The sequence below is a fragment of the Rhyacophila brunnea genome, unplaced genomic scaffold, assembly GCF_057557595.1.
Source record: "Rhyacophila brunnea isolate RB1 unplaced genomic scaffold, BYU_Rbru_1.0 scaffold_23, whole genome shotgun sequence".
Taxonomy (NCBI): domain Eukaryota; kingdom Metazoa; phylum Arthropoda; class Insecta; order Trichoptera; family Rhyacophilidae; genus Rhyacophila; species Rhyacophila brunnea.
The window spans coordinates 12,229,819-12,250,078 of NW_028232893.1; the positions used below are offsets into that span (position 1 = coordinate 12,229,819).

The 20,260-nt window shown below is 32.6% G+C and overlaps 1 protein-coding gene across 1 annotated transcript; it reads right to left on the reverse strand.

Annotated features, from left to right (window-relative positions):
• Positions 1-1,578: 1,578 nt before the first annotated feature.
• LOC147069508 (uncharacterized) lies at positions 1,579-18,924 on the reverse strand. Its single transcript, XM_085950823.1, has 3 exons — positions 17,401-18,924; positions 15,878-16,114; positions 1,579-4,056 (listed from the first exon to the last, which is right to left on the reverse strand). Exons 1-3 carry the CDS (start codon positions 18,922-18,924, stop codon positions 1,579-1,581), a joined length of 4,239 nt encoding a protein of 1,412 aa, XP_085806949.1.
• Positions 18,925-20,260: the final 1,336 nt, after the last annotated feature.

Consider the following 20,260-nt stretch of genomic DNA (forward strand, 5'->3'; position numbering starts at 1 on the left):
TGACTTTACTGATATCACTGTTTAAACTGTGTAAAACTGAAATTATCCAATAGAGGCAAACTGATGTCCTCAACCATTTAAGTTATTATTTCCTAAAATTGTACTACAATCTTTATTTGGAAATTCCTATTATTATGATAAACAGTAGGTAATAATAGTTATTTGTTATAACTTACACATTTTTTTTAAAACCACACAATATACCTACACACACATATATAATGCCGGGTACTCACTGGCGAGCCGTAACTGTGACAGTTGCAGATACAGTAACCAGTATGGAGTCAAATAATTAGTTCGCGAGCCTAATAAATAATTCTTTCGCATCTAGAGTTCGTTACAGTATCTGTGGGTCTATTCTATACTTATCGAACACTAAATTGATAAATAGTATCAAACTTAGGGTAGGTTTGTATCAAAATATTAGCACTTATTGTAACAATTACACGAAGCTGGTTTTTATTGTTGCAATAAGTGCGATATTTTAACAGCAGCAAGATAGGTGCTGTTAAAATATAGCACTTATTGCAACAATAAAAACCAACTTCGTGTAATTGTTACAATAAGTGCTAATATTTTGATACAAACCTACCCTAAGTTTGATAATATTTATCACTTTATCACTTTAGCGGTCGATAAGCATAGAATAGACCCACTGGAACGGTTACAGTTACGGCTCGCTTATGAGTACTCGGCTTTATACCATACATCTCGTAAAATATAAATTACATTAAGTTCTGCGTGATATTTTAATTCGATAGATCTATTTCGTTGTAACACCATTATCAAGACAACAAAAATAAACGACTTATCTAGTTGGGTATACAAATCATAGAATGAGACCGTATGATCTCTCTCCCTCACTCTGGGACTATTCAAGAATACTAGCTTCTTACATGGAAGCCGTATTAATTTAAAGACACTAATTTATTTTCATGTTGGTTTGAATATATAACACCCTGTAGAATTTTACATGCATTTGAAATCGTTATATATGTATATAAAAATTGTATGACTATAGCAAGACCTAATCAATATTGTATTAAGCCTAGACTTTGAGAAAATCATATGCTTACATATATTCTAACCTCACCGGGATCGAACCAGGTTCTGAAGAAATGGTTAGAAGTCAGTGCTTTACACACTGGACTTCGACTTAAAACTCCTTTTCGATTAGTTATATATTTTTTTTTTTGACCATGTCCGATCCTTATAAGATCATATTAACATATTTTGTTTTCCGAGAAATGAAGTTAGCCACTTTCTCAACCTATTAGGTCCATACTCTTACGCATACTCACAATTAAAAACAATATAGTATGTTCTTCCCAGACCCAGGACTCGAACCTGGGCTCCATATTATTAGGTTGAAGAAAATACGCTTTTTTTCAAAATTACATAAAATCAATTAATCAAGAAAGATCCCGGGGTTGCAAAACAACCCCGACATACAAATGAATGAATAAATTTTGGAGAAATAAAACCTGATATTTAGTTTAATTTTTAATTTATTGAAAAATCAAAATGAAAATTATCGAACATTTTCCAAATTTGACCTGTCTTACACTGTACAGTCTTTCACTTCACTTTTGCTCTCATTTGAGGAACGTCCACCCTTTGATTAAAATTAAATAGGGGTACCAAGTCGTTCTGTATTAAATGCACAAACGGGACGGATGCGATGTCCTGCGGTTCACTATATGACGGCATCTTCAGAGCACCTCCATCTTGGATATTCATGATATTATAACCTGGCGGTGGTATTATCTTGTTTTCTGAACCTTGATACTGTATACCACTGGCAACTGGAATAGTATTCTGTTGTTTGCTATTTCCTGGATAATTATTATCCATTAGTATGTCATCATGATGTCTTCCATTTGATTTATCTTCTTTATGGTATTCTCGATTTATTATATGACCAATTGGTATTTTATCACCTCCATCCTTTGGTTCTTGTATGTGATATATTGGAGGAGGTTTGATGTGACCTAATGGCAATGGTGAAATTTTATTACCTCCATCCTTTGGTTCTTGTATGTGATATATAGGAGGAGGTTTGATGTGACCTAATGGCAATGGTGAAATTTTATCGTCCATTACAACTGGCATATTATTCGTTTGTTCAATTTGTTTGTGCATATCAAATCCTGTTGGTTCTGAAGCACTCTGATAATTATTTTTACTTTCGGGCACTATATTCCCAGATTGATATTTTTCATTAATATTATTAACAGAAAACGTTGGAGACATTGGATGATTACTACCACAATTATGTGGATTATTTACGTCAACATTTATTTTTGGATCTTTATATCCTAAATTATCTGCATTGTAATTTATCGACGGTACCATCATCTTACCTTCATCTTTATATTCTATTTTCTGATCATATGCATGTGGAGGTTTACTCTCCATATTTATTCCATTATTAACATGTGACGAATACTGTTTTATTTGATCTTGTTCTTCTATTTTTTCATGGTCATTAAAATTCTGCTCATAATTTGGTTTTATATTTTCTTGACCATATTTACCATTGTCATGATGATAATCATTATGATAATCTTCCCCATGATGTTCAATGTCTTGATTCGGCGATATATTCTCTTGGTTATTATTTTGTTCTTGTAAATTATGTAGTTCATGATTAAAATATTGCATGTCCATTGGATACGTATCAAAATTTTTTTGTTCATTATTATTTGTGTTGCTTTCATCTTGATATTGCACATATAGATCTTTCTCATTTTCTATAATTGGCTTCAATGACATATTTTCTGGTCCTGAAGACAACTTATCATGTTTTGTAAATGTTATTGTCTGTGTTTCACCTGAATGAATATTTACTGGTTCACTGTATTTGTTTATATTCATTTCATCACCTTTTATGGTTTCATATTCTACTCCTGTTGGCTTATAAAAAGCTGGAAACTTTGGTTCATTTTCTGTTGGATCTTTAATAGTTATCATATGTTGACCTTCATGATTATTTACAAATCCGTTTTGAAGATTTTTAATATTGTATATGAATGGTTTCTCTATGTTAGGATATGAAGTAGTATATTCCACGTAACCCGGCATAATACTGATTTCACCATCTTTTTTTGCGTCGTAATAATAATCATTCTTCTGCTTCTCATCATTGTTATCTTGCATATATTGATTTGGCTTATCATAATATTCTTCCTGGATAGGAATCGAAATATCATTAGTATAAAAATTGTGACCACTATTATCATTACCGAAACTTGGGTCTAAATTCGGCTGCATATTAGGAAGTCCGTTGTCATGGTTACTGTCTTGCTGAGGCTTGAAAATGATTACATTGTGCTGCTGTGGTATATTACTTATATCTGGACCAATGGAAGGATGACTTAGATCATACATATTATCATTTAAATTCTGAATGTCTTTTGGATAATCGGGTAGTTTAATTTTATCTTCCAATATTTGATTATGATCTAATTTTATATCATATTCATCTAAGTAAGGTAGATTATATTTCCCAAAGTCATGTTCTATCTTTGGATATGTATCTGATAATAAGTTATCCAAGTTTATTTTCTTTGTGTGTAATTTTTCTAAATATTTGTCCAAAGGACAATTTAATAAAGACGTTGTATCAATTCCTAAAAAATGATGATCTTCGTAACTTGAAGGAATATTTCCGTAATACCCTGTATCAGATTCTTCATTTTTCTTAGTCCATTTATCTCTCATATCTTCTGCTATTTCTTCTATTTTTTCTTTTAGATGCTTATTTTCTTTGTTCACGTATTCCACGAAGTCTGTTTTCATCATATCTGGTCTGTAAATATTTGTTTCTTCTTCTGGGTTACATCTTTCTTGGATTTCTTTCTTTACGTCCTTATTTTTAATTTCGTCGTATTCATCAGGTACTGGGATAATATATCGTAATCCTGCTAGCCAATCTTCTTTGATCATGTCGGCTGCTTTTTCTGCAATCATTATAGTAGGTGCGTTTGTGTTTCCGCTGACAATCAGAGGCATTATGCTTGCGTCGACCACTCGGAGACCCTTCACGCCGTAGACCTGTGAATAAAATTGAAAAGCAAACATTTTTTAAAAATTATCGATTTATTGATTTACTAATAGGATCATATGGGCCTCCACAGAGTAGAGGTTTGTATTAACCGATTTTGTTTTTTTACGAGAAATGGATGTCTGCCACTTGCTCAATCTTTTAGGTCCATACCCTGACTCACACATAAATTGAAAAACAATATGTGTACTTGCCAGACCCAGGATTCGAGCCTGAGACCCACGGCGTGATAGTCCAACGCTTAAGCCGCGCGGCCACCGTTTTTTTAAACCACAAATACATACCTACATAATGGGTTGAATATTATGAATTTTTAATGAAAAGATTAGGAATGCTTTTGAAACAATGTTATTTTAGTTAATTCTACTTAATTTAAGTATCTACCTATGGTTAATTTAACGACCGTTCCGATGATGGGTTTATAGCCCGAAACATCTGTCAACGTAAGTGACTGAATTAAAGTAAGATTAATAAAAACATAAGATTAATACTATCGACCGAAGGTAGATGATGAAATTTGAATTTAAATTCTAATGGATTTAAGTTTTGTACTATTCCATTTCAGTCGTTTTTTGCAACCCGGGTTTCTCCTTTAGGCATCTTCAGGCACTATGTGCACTAACCAACAGGTAAATACACAATGACAACGAATATAACTAAAAGTAGGTACGTAAAAACTTATCACCTTGGTACCTATTAAGTCAAGGATCACAATAAAAAATATAACAAACAAATTACGAATAGTTGAAGTGTTTGTAAAAAAACCCTATCACTAATAAGAGTAATAAGTAAAGGCCGGATCTTTCGAGTCTTTAACCGTCAACCCATAAAAAAACACATTAAAATGGTGGACGAATCCAATATCCTAAGGAGACTTTTGCCCAAATGATTCTTAGTATGGATTTCTACAATTAGTCAGTTGTTTTTTCTGGCAGCTCAGGTGCGATGATAATTATTGTAATTAAAATAATCGTCTTGCCAATATTATAATGCGAAGTGTGGCCACTTCAAACGAATTCAAATTCGCAAATCGCAATTAAAAAGATCGCATTACAAAATTGATGTTTTGTTTTATTGCAGGTAAGTAATGGTAAACCATTTTTATAAACTGCGTGTAGAATATGTTTTTCATAATTAAATATCGAATAGCTTTTGCGTACCTCCCATTAATATAAATACAAATATTGAAAGATTTTGTCCGCTGACCCGTTTTATGTTCTAAATGTATCATATTGATACCTATTAGTATTACCAAGTGACAATACCGATATCGCAAAAGTACCTACATATCTTTTATTTTGTTAACTGTTAATTCATGGTGGAACTGCATTGTATAATTGTTTAATTTAATAAAACGCAATTTTTTGTAGTACTTGTACCACTTTTAATCAATAAATTAGGACCGGTTTCGTCCACCTCAGAGGGAAATGAGTTCAGCCTTTATGCCTTCAGTTGAAAATGTCCCTCTGAGGCGGACGAAACCGGTCCTAATTTATTGATTAAAAATGGAATAAGTACTACAAAAAAAATGCGTTTTATTAAATTTAACAACAATACCTACATATCGATAAAAAAGTCATATACTTATTTATTTATTTAGATATTTAAGTATTTTGAGGATGCTCTGCCCAATCTGGTCTATTTGATTATAAACTATTGACATTGAAGAATTTCATCAAATTGATCGTAAGAAATTTCCTCTTCAAAATACCAGTGGCGTACGGTCTATAGAATACATATGTAGATGCGAGACATCCCTGGAAATATTCGTTTGAATAATTAAAATACCTACTATTATTTTTTTTTCTTTATTTGGAAGCAATTGAGCTCTTCTCTGAATGGAAGGCTATTCTGCTTTACAATGGTTTACAAAAGTATACATACATTTTTTTTTTTAACGACAGGCATAAATAGTTACATTGTTAATGATACAGAATTACATTTTTGTTACACTATACACTAGACATTTACGTTACATTTTTGGAGAAATTCATGTACAATTTTCATAACTGAAATATTTGGTTTTGCCAGGAACGAATTAATCGTAAAAGGAGGGTATAACCTGCATTTCCCCAACTTATTCAATAACACTTCTCTCTCCTGGTCATAGGCATCACATTGCCAGACAATGTGGTTAAGATCTTGAGTGGGATGTCCACACTGACACTGAGGGCTATCTACCACTTTAATTTTGTACAATGATTCGTTGAGACTGTAATGCCCTGTCCTGCTTCTAGCTATTGTCACTATTACATCTCGCTTTATTTTACAATGTTTACTAAACCAAGTTTTAGGAGATCTACTATAAAAGTTTTGATAGTAGTGTGTTCCCTTTTCTTTCCCAAGATTTTCTAAATATTTACCGTTATTTTCGCTCATTGTTTGTTTAAACTGGTCTTTAAAATCTGTGTATGGAATTCTTATATTTTCTGATGGGTATTTTACAGATTTTTTTGCCAATTGATCCGCAATTTCATTGCCATTAATTCCTTTATGTGCTGGAATCCAGTATATCTGTATATTTGTACCGTGTTCGTTACTATTGCTAAATTTGGAAATGTTGGTTCTAATATTAAGAATGTAGTCATTAGTTTTGATGCTGAAATTTGGATTTTCGAGCGAGTGAATCAGACTTAAGGAGTCAGTGAAAATGTTGATATTTTTATTTTTGTAATTAAGTGCAATTTTAGTGGCTTCGTATAAGGCTAAGCACTCTGCTGTATAGATGGAAGTGAATCTGTGGACACTTTTGGCAACCGACGTGTTGGATTGGGGGAAGAACACTGCTACACCTACTGAAGGTGAATCGGGATTTTTGCTTCCATCCGTAAAAATTTGGACTACATTTTGATTGCTAAATTTGGACTTGAATAATAAGTCGGGAGAGTCGGAGTGCGATAGCTCCATTTCTATTTTTGTATTAGTTAAAACGTTATATATAATATCCTCATATGTATAATTAAAAAAGTTGTAGAAGTCTCTTTTTAAAATCAGATGATCAATACAATTTACAGCTTGGATACTTTCTTTTAAAATTTGAAATCTCTTCGGAGTACGATCTCGCGTTATAGTTGTTTGTAGAAATCTGTTGACATTGTATCTCGTATTAGAAGTACGGTTTGACATACATTTTACCAAGAAGTTTTTACATAGAAATTTAGATCTTTCTTCTAGTAATGTTATCTTGGCTTCGGCAAGTAGTATGTTAGTAGGTGTACTTTTTCTTAGGCCAAGAGCCAATCTGATAGCTTGGTTCTGTAGTCGTTCTAACTGTAGCTTTGCTCCTTTATTTTTTGGGAAGTAAATATAGCTTCCATAGTCTATTATGGATCTGATGTAGCTTTTATAGAAAGTTATTAGAGTGGAAGGGTGTGATCCCCACCAAGTACCTCTGAGGAACTTTATAATGTTGGTGGCTCTATTGACTTTCTGGGCAATGTAATTGACATGTTTATCAAAAGAAAGCTTGAAGTCAAAATAAATACCTAGAAATTTGGCTGATTCAGTTGATTTAATCATCATATCATTCAATTTAATTTGAAATTCTCCCGGCAGTATTTTGTTTTTGTTGAAATGTACGAATACCGTTTTCTCCGGAGATAGATCCAAACCCAGTTTGAATAGATTATTTCTAATTGTTTCTAGTGCACATTCCATTATATTTTTATCCTGATTGGGGTCTTTAGTTTTAAGGAACAAAGATATATCGTCTGCAAATTGGGAGACTGTTATAGCTTTCGGTATATTGCGAACAATGTGGCTAACGTATATAATGTAAAACAGCGGACTTAAAATTCCTCCTTGAGGAACGCCTTTATACAGTGTTCTCGGGAGATCTATGTTTGAATTAGTATAGATTAATCTCTCGTAGACAAGAAAAAAACAGAATTTAACGAGTTTAAAGGGGCACCCTATTTGTGCCAATATTTCAACGAGAATATCTGATTGAACGTTATTGAAGGCTCCAATCACGTCCAAAAAAATACCTAGCGTATGTTTTTTTTCATTAAAAGATTCTTCAATATACATTGCAACATTTGTTAGGTTATCCGCACAGGAAAAACCTTTCCTGAATCCGGTTTGTGTATCTGGGATAATTTTTTCTCTTTCCAGCCACCAGCGAAATCTATTTGCGACCATGATTTCTAAGATTTTGCAGACACATGAGGTCAGTGCAATAGGTCTTAAGCTATCCGAATTAGGTTTATTAATAAAATGTATAAATATGCTTTTCCATTCGTCAGGGAATTCCATGCTATGAAACATGAGGTTAAAAATGTCAAGGAATATATGTTTTATTGGAGTGGGAAGCATATTAATGACTTCATACGTTATCCCGTCCGTTCCAGGTGCGGAATTATGTTGACGAGAATTTAATGCTATGCTGAATTCTATGAAACTAAAGTGAGTGTCGAATAGCGTGTTATTTTTGGTAACAGGGAAAATGTTAGGGTTACTTGGAACCCACGGTGGGCATAGTCTTTCAAGAGCAGCTTCAATTTTCTCTTTATTTTGCATATTTTGTTCAATACTATCGGGTCTAATTTTTATCCATTTGTTTTTAAAAATTTTTGCTTTTTCCCATGTATACTTAAGGTCTGTGCTAAAATTGATGGTCTCTGCAAATTTTCGAAAGCAGTCACTCTTTTTCTTTTTAAAAGTTTTTTTAGCTGTGGCAGCATTCTTTTTGTATTCAATTAAGTCTTTAAAATCTAAGGTAAATTCCCATTTTTTTAAGGCAGCTTTTCTTTTTCTCTTTACCTTATCACACTCTGAATCCCACCATTCTACTGGATTGCTATGGCGAAATTGGGGATTATTCCCTTTTTTTGGGGTGCAATCTATGATTGCTTGTGTGATTTTTTTAATGAGGAATTTATACTGCGAGACTGAACTTAAACTGAGAAAAGAATCTGTTTTGAATTCATTAATATTTTCAGCCATTGTATTTTTAAATTTAACCCAATTGGTTTTTTTGGTCTGCAACTTGAAAGTCTTTTTGAAATAAATTGCTTTTTGTACAGATAAATTAATACGCACTGGATAGTGATCCGATCCCCGGGGGTCTTCATCTATATTTAATACAATCTGTTGTAGAAGATTAGGAGAAGAAAAAACTAAATCAATATTTGATTTTGTACCTCGTCGCAGATCAATACGGGTTTTAGTATTATTGTTTATTAAAATTAAGTCGTAATCAGCTAAAGTATAGATGATTCTAGAACCATTTATATCATTTCTATTGCAATTCCACGCGACATTGTGGGCATTGAAGTCTCCCACCAATATGGTTTTATCATCTAATAGAGTATTACTAAAAACTTGGTCCCATTCCTGAAGCGACAGATTTGTATTATTTCCGCTATTGCTCGGGGGCCTATAAACTGCAATGATATTAATTTTATCTTTAAGGTTAGTCAGTGTAATGCCCAAAACTTCAGTGGATATGTTCGGAATGATGAGGTTGTTAATAGCTTTGTAAGCTATAGTATTTCTAATAATGAAAATTATACCTCCTCCTCTGGCGTACGTCCTGTCTCGCCGAAGCACCATAAAACCTGGGAAGCTAATAACTATGTGAGGAATGGTGTCGTTTAACCATGTTTCCACGCCTATAAAAATATCAATTTCATCTAGCATCACTCTAAGCTCCTCTAGTCTATTAAGAATGCTTCTTGTATTCCAGAAAACAATACGTATATCAGATTGAATAAATTGGTTAACTTTGTTGCTGGAATTATGCATTATGTTATTGTTCCTCTTGTCCTTCCAACGAACTAATATCTTCACTGGAAACTTTTAATTGTGGATTACTGAGTCTTTTCTTGATCTTTGTTATGCGACTTTTAATGCTGCGTTCTTTTAAATGACTATAGATTTCTGTTAGCATGTTATTAAGAGCTTCTATATCAGTAGTAAATTCATTAGCAATCATTTCGGTATTGGGATTTCCATGTGTTTTCACAAGGAAACTGAGTAATGTTTCATAATCGATTGGAAATCTATGACGATTACTTTCAACATGTTCCTTGGCAGGTAACAAAAGTTCATTTGTATCTTCAGTGGATACTTTTTTTCTTTCTTTTTTTAATTTTTTTGGTGTCTGTTGGAGTGCAGGAATGCGTGAGATTGCATTATTTTTCACTGTATCTTCAAATTCAAATTCTACGCTGCTGATATCAGTTGGACTGGTCAACCGCCTTTTTGAACCGATTGGCGTATCCTTGTTGATAATAGAGTTGTCCGACTCTATATCTGCGGCTAGTTCATCCTCCTGGAGTGTATTTTTTCTCTCTAACGAAAGAGAGGTTAACACTTTTGGTACATTGAGAGAGTCAGGCAATTGTACAGTGTGAGGTTCATTATTTCCAGTTGTTTTACAATATTTGGCCAGATGGCCCTCTTCTTTGCATATAAAGCATGTCAATTTTTCGGTGGAGAAGTAAATCCAGTACAGGGTATTATCAAAATTTATTTGCATTGACTCTGGCAGTTTAATAGTGTCTTCTGGGTTTACATAAACCTGTCTCCGGAAACTTAAAATATGTGCATAGCCCGGTTCGTTAATACCAGCTCTGATGCTTGTAATACGTGAAGTAGTTTTTATGTTTAATTCGTTGAGTTTTGATTCCAGAACGCTGTGTGGGATTATAGGACACACGTTTGATATTATTATCCTCTTTGATTTGGTGATCAGCGGCCTGATTTCTAGTACGTGGTTTCCAATTTTAACTGTTTCTTTATTTACTGTTAATTTATCTGCTTGTTCTTCACTACTCAAGTATATACATATTCTTCCCTGGGAAATCCTAGATACATATCTTATATGACATGGACCTACCTTATTCCCGATTGACAGTGTATATTCTCGTATAGAGATGCCCTCGATAGCATCTAAAACGATGGCTTGCTCCTTCTTCGGAAATTGCATTTTTTGAGCAACTGATGCATAAGACATTGTTTGTTGGGTTTCTTTTTGGTGATCCATTGCTGGCAACGTTGTATTTTTGATTTTTAATAAGCGCCCCTGTAGTCAGAGACACTTAAATGTAAACAACTTTGTAACAATAATTTATTGTTACGCCGCGCGCACAACTGGTTATTATTAATTTGTAAACACTCGCTATCTCGTTTGGTGACGTGCGACGGTCGCCGAGCACACGGAACAACTGTACCTACTATTATAATATTGTGTATTGCATAAGCCGTAATTGCATTTTTCTAAAAGGTCTGCAGTATAATATTACTTCAGATTTTCACTTATTGAATAGGTTTATTATAAATATTACGTATTACGTTAATATATTTAGATTTAGAATATTCCAGAGCTACTAATCCGCAATGCCACACACTAAACTACTCACCGTGATTAAATTAGTTATAAGACCTTGAGTAGATAAAATGCATGTTACAGACCTACAAACTTATCTGAAGAATGGGATGGGGGAGCCATTGTTGAAAACTACCCAATCAAGACTCGTAATTGGACAAAATCTGACATTTTTCAAATTTTGACCAATTTTCAAAATGGCGTCCTATGGTAGTTCGTAGTTCCATTTTTGGCCATTCTACAGGTAAGTTTGTAGGTGTGTAACGTTAAAAAAAAGTCCCGCCGTCCCATTTAATACTTCAGATTTTCACTAAGTGATTGTATTGCGTTAATATTTATTGTTGTTTAATTAAAAAAACGCATTTTTTTGTAGTACTTATTCCACTTTTAATCAATAAATTAGGACCGGTTTCGTTCGCATCAGAGGGATATTTTCAACTGAACAAGGGAAGATTCAGTTGAAAATGTCCCTCTGAGGCGGACGAAACCGGTCCTAATTTATTGATTAAAAGTGGAATATGTACTACAAAAAAAAATGGAGCCATTGTCGAAAACTACCCAATCAAGACTAGTAACTGGACAAAATCTGACATTCGAATGAAATTTTCAAAATGGCGTCCTATGGTAATTCGTAGTTCCATTTTGGCAATTCTACAGGTAAGTTTGTAGGTGTGTAATGTTAAAAAAAGTCCCGCCATCCCATTTAATTCATTGTACGCTAAAGGCGCGCCGATTAGGTGGCCATTCGACATAATTAGCATTATATTTAAATGTTGTTATTAAAAAGTAATTATCTGATATATGATTATATTATGTATTTGATTTAAATACTTACATATTATAAAGTGTAAAGAACTATTCATCACATAAAACGACTAGTACCTAGAATCTAGATACATATTTCATTAAAACACTTTATATGTACTTTCGTACTTTTTCCACATTTATTCCATAATGTTGATATTCAACCGATTTTATCCTAATGGACATTTTCAATTGAATAACAGTACAAAATATAGGTAGGTACATATTATTGCATAAAAAGTCAATTAAGTATAGAGGACGTGGGAGTCGATTGTTTACTTGAACTAACTTGTTGGTGATATTTGTCCTTATTTATTAAATGACTGATTTATATACATTAAGAAATAGCGTAACTTCAAAACTGTGAAAAATTTGCTGTGTTTAAAATTCCACATAGGTGTATGTATTAAAAAAGGTTCCCGACCAATGACAAAAACTTGAAGACGATTTTATTGCTTTTGTCGCATGATACGTACAAGAAGTCCACAACTTAAAAATGAATTATTTTCCATACGATAGTATGTATCATCATCAGCTGTAGTATATACCAATATTGTATATAAATTTATGTTTACATTTTAGATATAATAGTGCAACCATCTATAATACCGTGGATTTACAAGAATAAAATTACAAAGCAAAGGATAATCTTTGCAATGTGCTTTTAAAACAATATGAACGGCAGGTTTACATAGGTCGTAAGTGCATTTGCTAGTCACGCAGCCTTCGCTATCGAGGCTTGATAATTATATATTATATACTTACACAATATTATATATGTGACATATTATAATATTTATTAATATTATATTTCATCCATTGTTGTTATTTTTAAGTTAATAAGTCAAAAGAATAATATCAACTAAGATTTAATAACAATAAACAAAAATGCAAAATGTACAAAGTGTTTAAAAGTACCTTATATACCTTCTAGAGGAAAGTGGTATAATGGTCCCTATATCTAACGGGTACGAGTGGCAAAAATATTAATCAATAAATTCTAATTGATTTATGTTTTGTACTAGGTATTCTATTAGTCATTATTTACGACCGGGTTATGCCTTCTGGCTTCTTCGTGCACTATGCGCATCACCGATCGTAAATGCACATTGACATAATAAAAGATTGTTAAAACCTTCTTACCTATTAGTAAAGGATCAAGTAAAAAACAAATTTTGATTATCTGAAGTGTTTGTGAAAACCCGTAATGAATATATTACATACTATTAATACATTCAATAGGTAAGCCCGTTAAAACGTCATTTCCCGTAAACAATGGAACCAGCTAATGTGAAATATCACGAAATATACCTACTCACTAAATAAAAACAAATAAACAATTTTAAGCTATAATCCATAATCGTCAAAACTGAAGTGATCTCGGATTTTAAGAAAATACGTAGATCAGTTAACAAACGCGCAGGTTAAGTTTTTTTTGTTTTTTCTACCATATTACTATAACATCAAATTATAGTTTCATGTGTGAACTCCCAGATTGGATAAAGCAATGAACTATTAGAACCAAGGTCAACTTGTTAAGGCAAATGGTAGGCACTGCAACTGTGTTATACCTATTTATATCTAATATTTTCTTGATAAAATAATTTATTATCAATGGTATTAGGTACTATATATACACAATGTATCAATGTCGACTAATTATGATTGTATCATTTTGATAACTTCCGAAATAAATAATTATATCGGGTTTATATATTTCATTGAAATAATACTATGATATATAATTTATAGTATTAGGGAGTAGCAATTAACAGAAAACGCATGTACTTGCATATTTTGCATGATGAATATAAAGTGTTTGAAAATGGCCTATAAAAATGTCAAAAAAAACATTACAACATCAGTACCTACCTATATATTAAAATTGAATATCTCAATATGTCCAACCACTTGCTTGAAACACAAAAGTACGATTTGAAGTATCTTTCGTACGAACCTTTTTCTAAAGGGTTTCATTAACCACGTAGGTCCGATATTCCCCATTTTACCTATCCATAAATCCATATAATATAATAATATGTTTTCATATTATATATTTTCGTAGTATCAACATAATATACGAAATCATTCAGATTTGGTACGATTTTAATAATACACTAGCTGTCAGGTCCTTCTCATTATGGGAGCAAGTGTGATTTGTTATTTGATAGTGAAAATAAAAGTAGTTTAGTAGAAATTTTAAACTTTGATTTCAATAATAGGTATATAAAAAGTGGAATATTATTAAATATTATAGATATTACTATTAACAACTAATTCTTCCACTCTATACGTAAGCGCTTCATTAATTTCTCTAAATAGTATAGTATATCTACTAATAGCAGCGTTTCTATATAATTAAGTATCGATAAAGTCTCTTGCACATATTATCAATATCATTTATTTCATATTTCATTGTACCTACTACATCGTACAACTTATTTTTCTGAAAAACATAGGTTCCATAAATTATTAACGCATTTTTTAATTAAAAAATGTTGTAATATTCTAGTCCGTCCCAAAAAAAAAAGGACTCCAGATGTCCGGTGTCTAGTAATAAGTAATAATACAATCAATATGCTTATACCTACATCGTCAAACCCTAAGTAATAATAGATCATTAAATTTTATCAATAAATACTACATGCAAGAGGTGTAAAATCGTCATTACTGGGAAACAATAGCAACGTGTTGGGAATTTAATGGAGTTGACTAATGAGATATATCAATAATAATTAATAACTATCAGTCTTTCAAAAATTAGTACAGAATAGTACAAAACTTAAATCTATTACAATTTAATATAAATATGTTTAAAAACCATTTTAACGTCAGTTCAATTAATAATGAAAAGAATGTTAAATTATTAATTAAAAATCATTATTATTAGCATATGCAAAGACGTGATATCTACAACTTGAACAATTAAATTTGCTTTAATTTTTTTTTTGTTATCTACATACGATTTCTTTTTTATGTATTTTATTATATTATTTATTTAAACTTAAAACACTATTTTTTTATCTCTTATATTAAGCTAGAAATTTGATTTTGATCAGCCGTCAACTTTTAGCACCAAACATTTTTTTTTCATATTTTTTAAATACACACCTCTGAGTAATTTAATTGCATGATTTTTCAAGTATTTTTTATTGTTTTTGCATTTAAATTACGCGAAAAATTAGCATTTTTCTATTTTCACTAAGCACCCCGTCAAAACATCCCAAACCAAAACAACCGCATCCATTTGGAAGGTCCAGTCAAAAGAGTCTCGCAAATTAGTTGTAATACAGTTGAAATTGTAAATTATCAAAAAAAAATCTCAAATTGCAAGCTTCGTATTTTTCCGCTATGTGCCTCTTTAAAAACGGCTCAGTAAAGGCTTAACTGAAGGCATGTATTTCATTTCTTGACGTAATTTAAAATATTTCATAAAGCGTGGTTATTAGGAATTATACACAAGAATGACAGTTGGATCGATAGACCAATCGGCTTGAAGCACTCATCCGGAAAGTGTTTTTTAAATTATATGTACTTATATATATATATATTTTTTTAAATAAGTAAAGTTACTTTGATAACTAGTCTTAACTTAACTGATAACTAGTCTTAACTTACGATGACTAGTCATGAATAAGAAATAATTTAATTGATTATTCATTGCCATTGATTGGTACCTTAAGTCTTGAATCCACGACTGCGTAAAAATCGTCTTTCGGTCCCATCTTGCAAGTACCCACGGGATGGTAGATGGTCAGTGTGTGATGCCTCGCTTGGCACTCCAGGTATTCATCAGACATCATGTCCTCGCCCGCGTGCTCGCATCCTGGTATCCTCAGTTTATTCATCTTCGCTCCAATCTTCTTCATCGTCGGCGTTTCGGACAGCGCGTGTGCTATTCTGGCACCTTCGATCTGAAATAATACACCAAAAACAACGGTGAATCAATCAATCAAAAATAAATAATAATATAAGAAAGTATTTACCTTTACATATCGTCACTATAGGATTGGTTTATCGAATATCCGTTTTTGTCGAAATCGACCTTATCATGCAGATTGATTTTTTGTATCTAAATTTCTAAATGGACCAGAACCATCCTTTTCCTCAAATTGCTTTGTAATGAGTACAGCAATCATATGCTGTAAATACAACAATTTAAAAACCTCCATGTATTTAAATATAGGATAATGAAATTTGTTTTTCGTCTCCTGAACATTTGACATTTGGTCTATTCAACAAACCAATCCTACAGCGACGATATTATATTAAAGTAATATTTTAAAGATTTTTTTTATCTATATTAAATTTATTATTAGATACTCTTATTCTTTTTATATATTTCACGAATACCGGTATTAATACCTGTATTAAAATTTATTCATTTAAAATACCGAATTACCGGTATTGGTAATTTCATTCGATATTGCAATCTCTAGGTATTCCTACACATTATCAACATCTGACAACATCGAAAATATAGATTTAACATACTAATGTCAAATTACACTTATACTGAACAGAATAATAAATGTATGTTTGCACATTTTTGTAACATGAATACTTAAACAATAATATGTAATCAAATCTCATATAACTCAATCAATATTTTTGCTTGTATTATTTTTTTAAACTCAATTCAGCAATCTGTTTAATGTAAGTTTCGAATTATTTTATTCAATAAAAATTAGATATAAAAGTATTTTACAACGTTTTTCTTAGCTCGTATTCTTATATATCCGGTGGTTCTTTGTCCGGTACAAATCTTGCAATCGATTTTTAACTTACTTCCCGACTAGCTAGACATTTTAAACTTTTAGAATATATCAGAACACGATGCCAATGCATTTTTTTAATACTTTTAGCCATCTTTAAGTAGAATTGAATTCATTTTCAGTTAATTCTGTTTTGTATGAAAAGTTATTTCGACACCATTATAGGTTGCTAGGGGTCTGGGGTCCTAGCAACTAAATTATTAATATATACGTTACTATGGAAATCAATATGACATTTCAGTATTATTTCTATCAAGTACAATTTTTTTTTTGATCGCTTAAGCTAGTCAAGTCAAGTTTATATGATTCAACAGAAAATTTAAAAACGTTGCATCTATATAAAATGTTCTTTGTATCTTGTAGTTATTTAATCTGATTTGAAATGACGTTTGTAGTATTCATTTTACTAAATAAATTTAACTTACCATGACTTTCATGTCGTATGGATCCGTGTAATAGTTAGGAAAAATCAACGGCGGCGAATAGGGATCCTTATCCTTCAGCTTGATGGATCCTCGACTTCTAGGCCTAAGAAGAAGTGGAACAGCCGAATACGCCGACTTGTAAATGATATCTTCATACACAGCAGCGTACATATCATCAGTGAGCCTCAAATCGCGTTTGCCGAATAATCCACCATCAGTATTATCCGCGAAGGCACCCAGAAACAGCTGTATATCCGGCCAATCGTCCGTTTTGTTGGCGTAGTACGTATTGACGAAACCCATAGCCTCGCACTCTGGTAGATTATAAAGTGGCCCTTTGTAGTCTTTGATGAATTGGTCGATTGAATTGTCGTCGAAGAACGTCTTTATGTTGAATCCCAGTTCGCCGTCTTGAGACTCGTACAAGTATGGACTGCCTCCGAAGGCGACGTGGTCTTGAAGATTTTCACCGACGCCCGGTGAACGAATAATCGGTTCTATTCCATGATGCTTCAGTTGCTCTTCGTCGCCGATGCCAGAAAGCATTAGTATGTGAGGACTTTGAACGCTGCCAGCGGATAATATTACTTCTTTATATACGAAAACTTGTTTAGTTTCACCGTGTTTTTTGAATTGTACTCCATATGCTTTTTTGGTATGTGTATCAATTAAAATTTTTTCTACATGCGTCTCAACACTTACGTGTAGATTTTCTCGTTTTGATGCTGGTCTTAAGAAAGCTTTAGCTGTACTGCAACGTAATCCATCACGTATAGTTCCATGTGAACTTGTAAATCCTGTCTGATACTCACCGTTCACATCAATAATATCATATCCAAGTTCTTTAGCAGCTGATAAGAAGTACTGAAACAGTGGTTGTTTATATCTGAACTCTTCGATTGTTAAATAACCTCCTGTACCATGATATTCACTATTTTTATGCTCAGGTATTGTCATGTCTTCTGATTTCTTAAAATACGGTAGTATCTTCTCGTAAGACCATCCATAGTTTCCCAATGCTTCCCATTGGTCGTAGTCTCTTTTGTTGCCTCGGATGTACAGCATAGCGTTGATGGTACTGGAGCCTCCGAGAGATTTTCCACGTGGCCAGTAGCATCGTCCTTCTCTCATGGATAAGCAGTATCCGTAGTCTTTTTCAGTGGAAAACTTCCAGTCCATTTCGCTTGTCTGTAGTACAGGCATCATAAGTGGCGGTTCGCTCAGGGTGTGTTCATCTTTACCGGCTTCTAATAGTAGGACGTTCCACTTTGGGTTCTCCGAAAGACGATTTGCCATCACTGCGCCAGCTGAGCCGCCTCCTATCACGATGAAATCGTAATACTCGTGCATGTATTCGATTCCAACGTCTTTCACTCTGTGTTCTATGTCTATAATGTCTGGTCTATATAGCTGAATTAGCATTTGAAGTTTCATTAGGAACATTAACCCTGTTCCTAGCGATAGCATTATTCTAGCACTGGACAATAGTCCTTCCAAATGTACTTTTCCCATGTTGTAAGACATTCTTGTTTATTCACTCAAACTCAAATATTTAGATAGCATTGTCTTTAACACATGTCTTACAATATAATATATAACACCATCAACAGATGGTACTAGAAGGAATTTGAATTCAAATTTAAATTATAATAATTGTTTTAAGTTTTAACAATTAGTAACTAGGCAGAAGTATGTACCTATCTATGTAATTTCCAAGCATTTCGGATTATCTAATTACTTTTCTTTTTGCCATGTCAGATCCTAAGAAGATCACAATGTATTAATTTGGGTAAATGTGCCGCAGAGGTGGACATGAGATTTTACAACAGACTAAACCAAACCTAACCTAACCTAACATAATCTAACCTACCCCAACCTAATATTACCTTATATAATCTTAGTTTGTGATAATGGTGTATCAAAATGTATGAATATTTCAAATTTTCAATTAACGATTATTGGATCGAAAAGCCGATGCGCCGACAAAAAAAGGTATTTATTATAATTGCCTACATCGAATAAACTGTTTTCGTAAAAAAAATATATATAAAAGCTCGTGTCCACCTCTACGGTACAATTACCCATGTTTTTTTTATGTATTATCAAAATGTCCAGGATATTCTTAAAATATATAGTTCTTTCAAGTAAACTGTTAATCGGAGGAGTAATATAAAATATTAGCGTCCACGAGGACTACGTGCACGCACTCCTATCGAGTGGTGAATGCTGGAGGTAGGCTGTTAAGATCCGACATAGATAGTGCACACTAAACTCTGTCAGTCAAACGAATTTGTTTTCATTTAACTAAGACTAGTTTTTGTTAGTTTTTAAAATTCAGTTAAACCTTGCCTAATCCAAGCCCTAGTAGATAACAGTAAAATAATATTCGATTATTTATAAAATACTTTAAATTTTGCCATTAAACGATACATAATTTCAGATATTTTATAGATAAAACAATATTTTTTTATCGATTATGGCTTAGTCAGGCAGGGCTTAAAGAATTAAAAAAACTGACCAACACTATCTGACATCTGTAATATGATGTATTCTTAATAATTCAACGAAAACAAATAAGTATGACTGTAAACGTGTGCACTATTATTTTATTTATGTTGGATCGCCCATAGTATACCTAAACTATTGTGTTTTGGTTAGACAGGGTTTAATTCAATTAAAAAAAATAAAGCACCATCTGCCAATTGTATTGTTAGTTAAATGAAAACAAATAAGTACCTACGAAAGATATAGCTTAGTGCGCACGATTTATGTTGAATCTTAACAGCCTACCTCCATCCTTCGCCTCTACTCCCAATCGAGTCTCGCACTTGCTAGGACCGGCCCTAAATGCAATCATATT

Excerpts from the sequence above, each read along its gene's own strand:
- LOC147069508 (XM_085950823.1), bottom strand. The coding sequence starts at position 18,924 with ATGTCTTACAACATGGGAAAAGTACATTTGGAAGGACTATTGTCCAGT. Across the intron at positions 16,115-17,400 it reads CATACGACATGAAAGTCATG|ATCGAAGGTGCCAGAATAGC; the intron begins GTAAGTTAAATT and ends GTATTATTTCAG. Across the intron at positions 4,057-15,877 it reads TCGTGGATTCAAGACTTAAG|GTCTACGGCGTGAAGGGTCT; the intron begins GTACCAATCAAT and ends TTTTATTCACAG.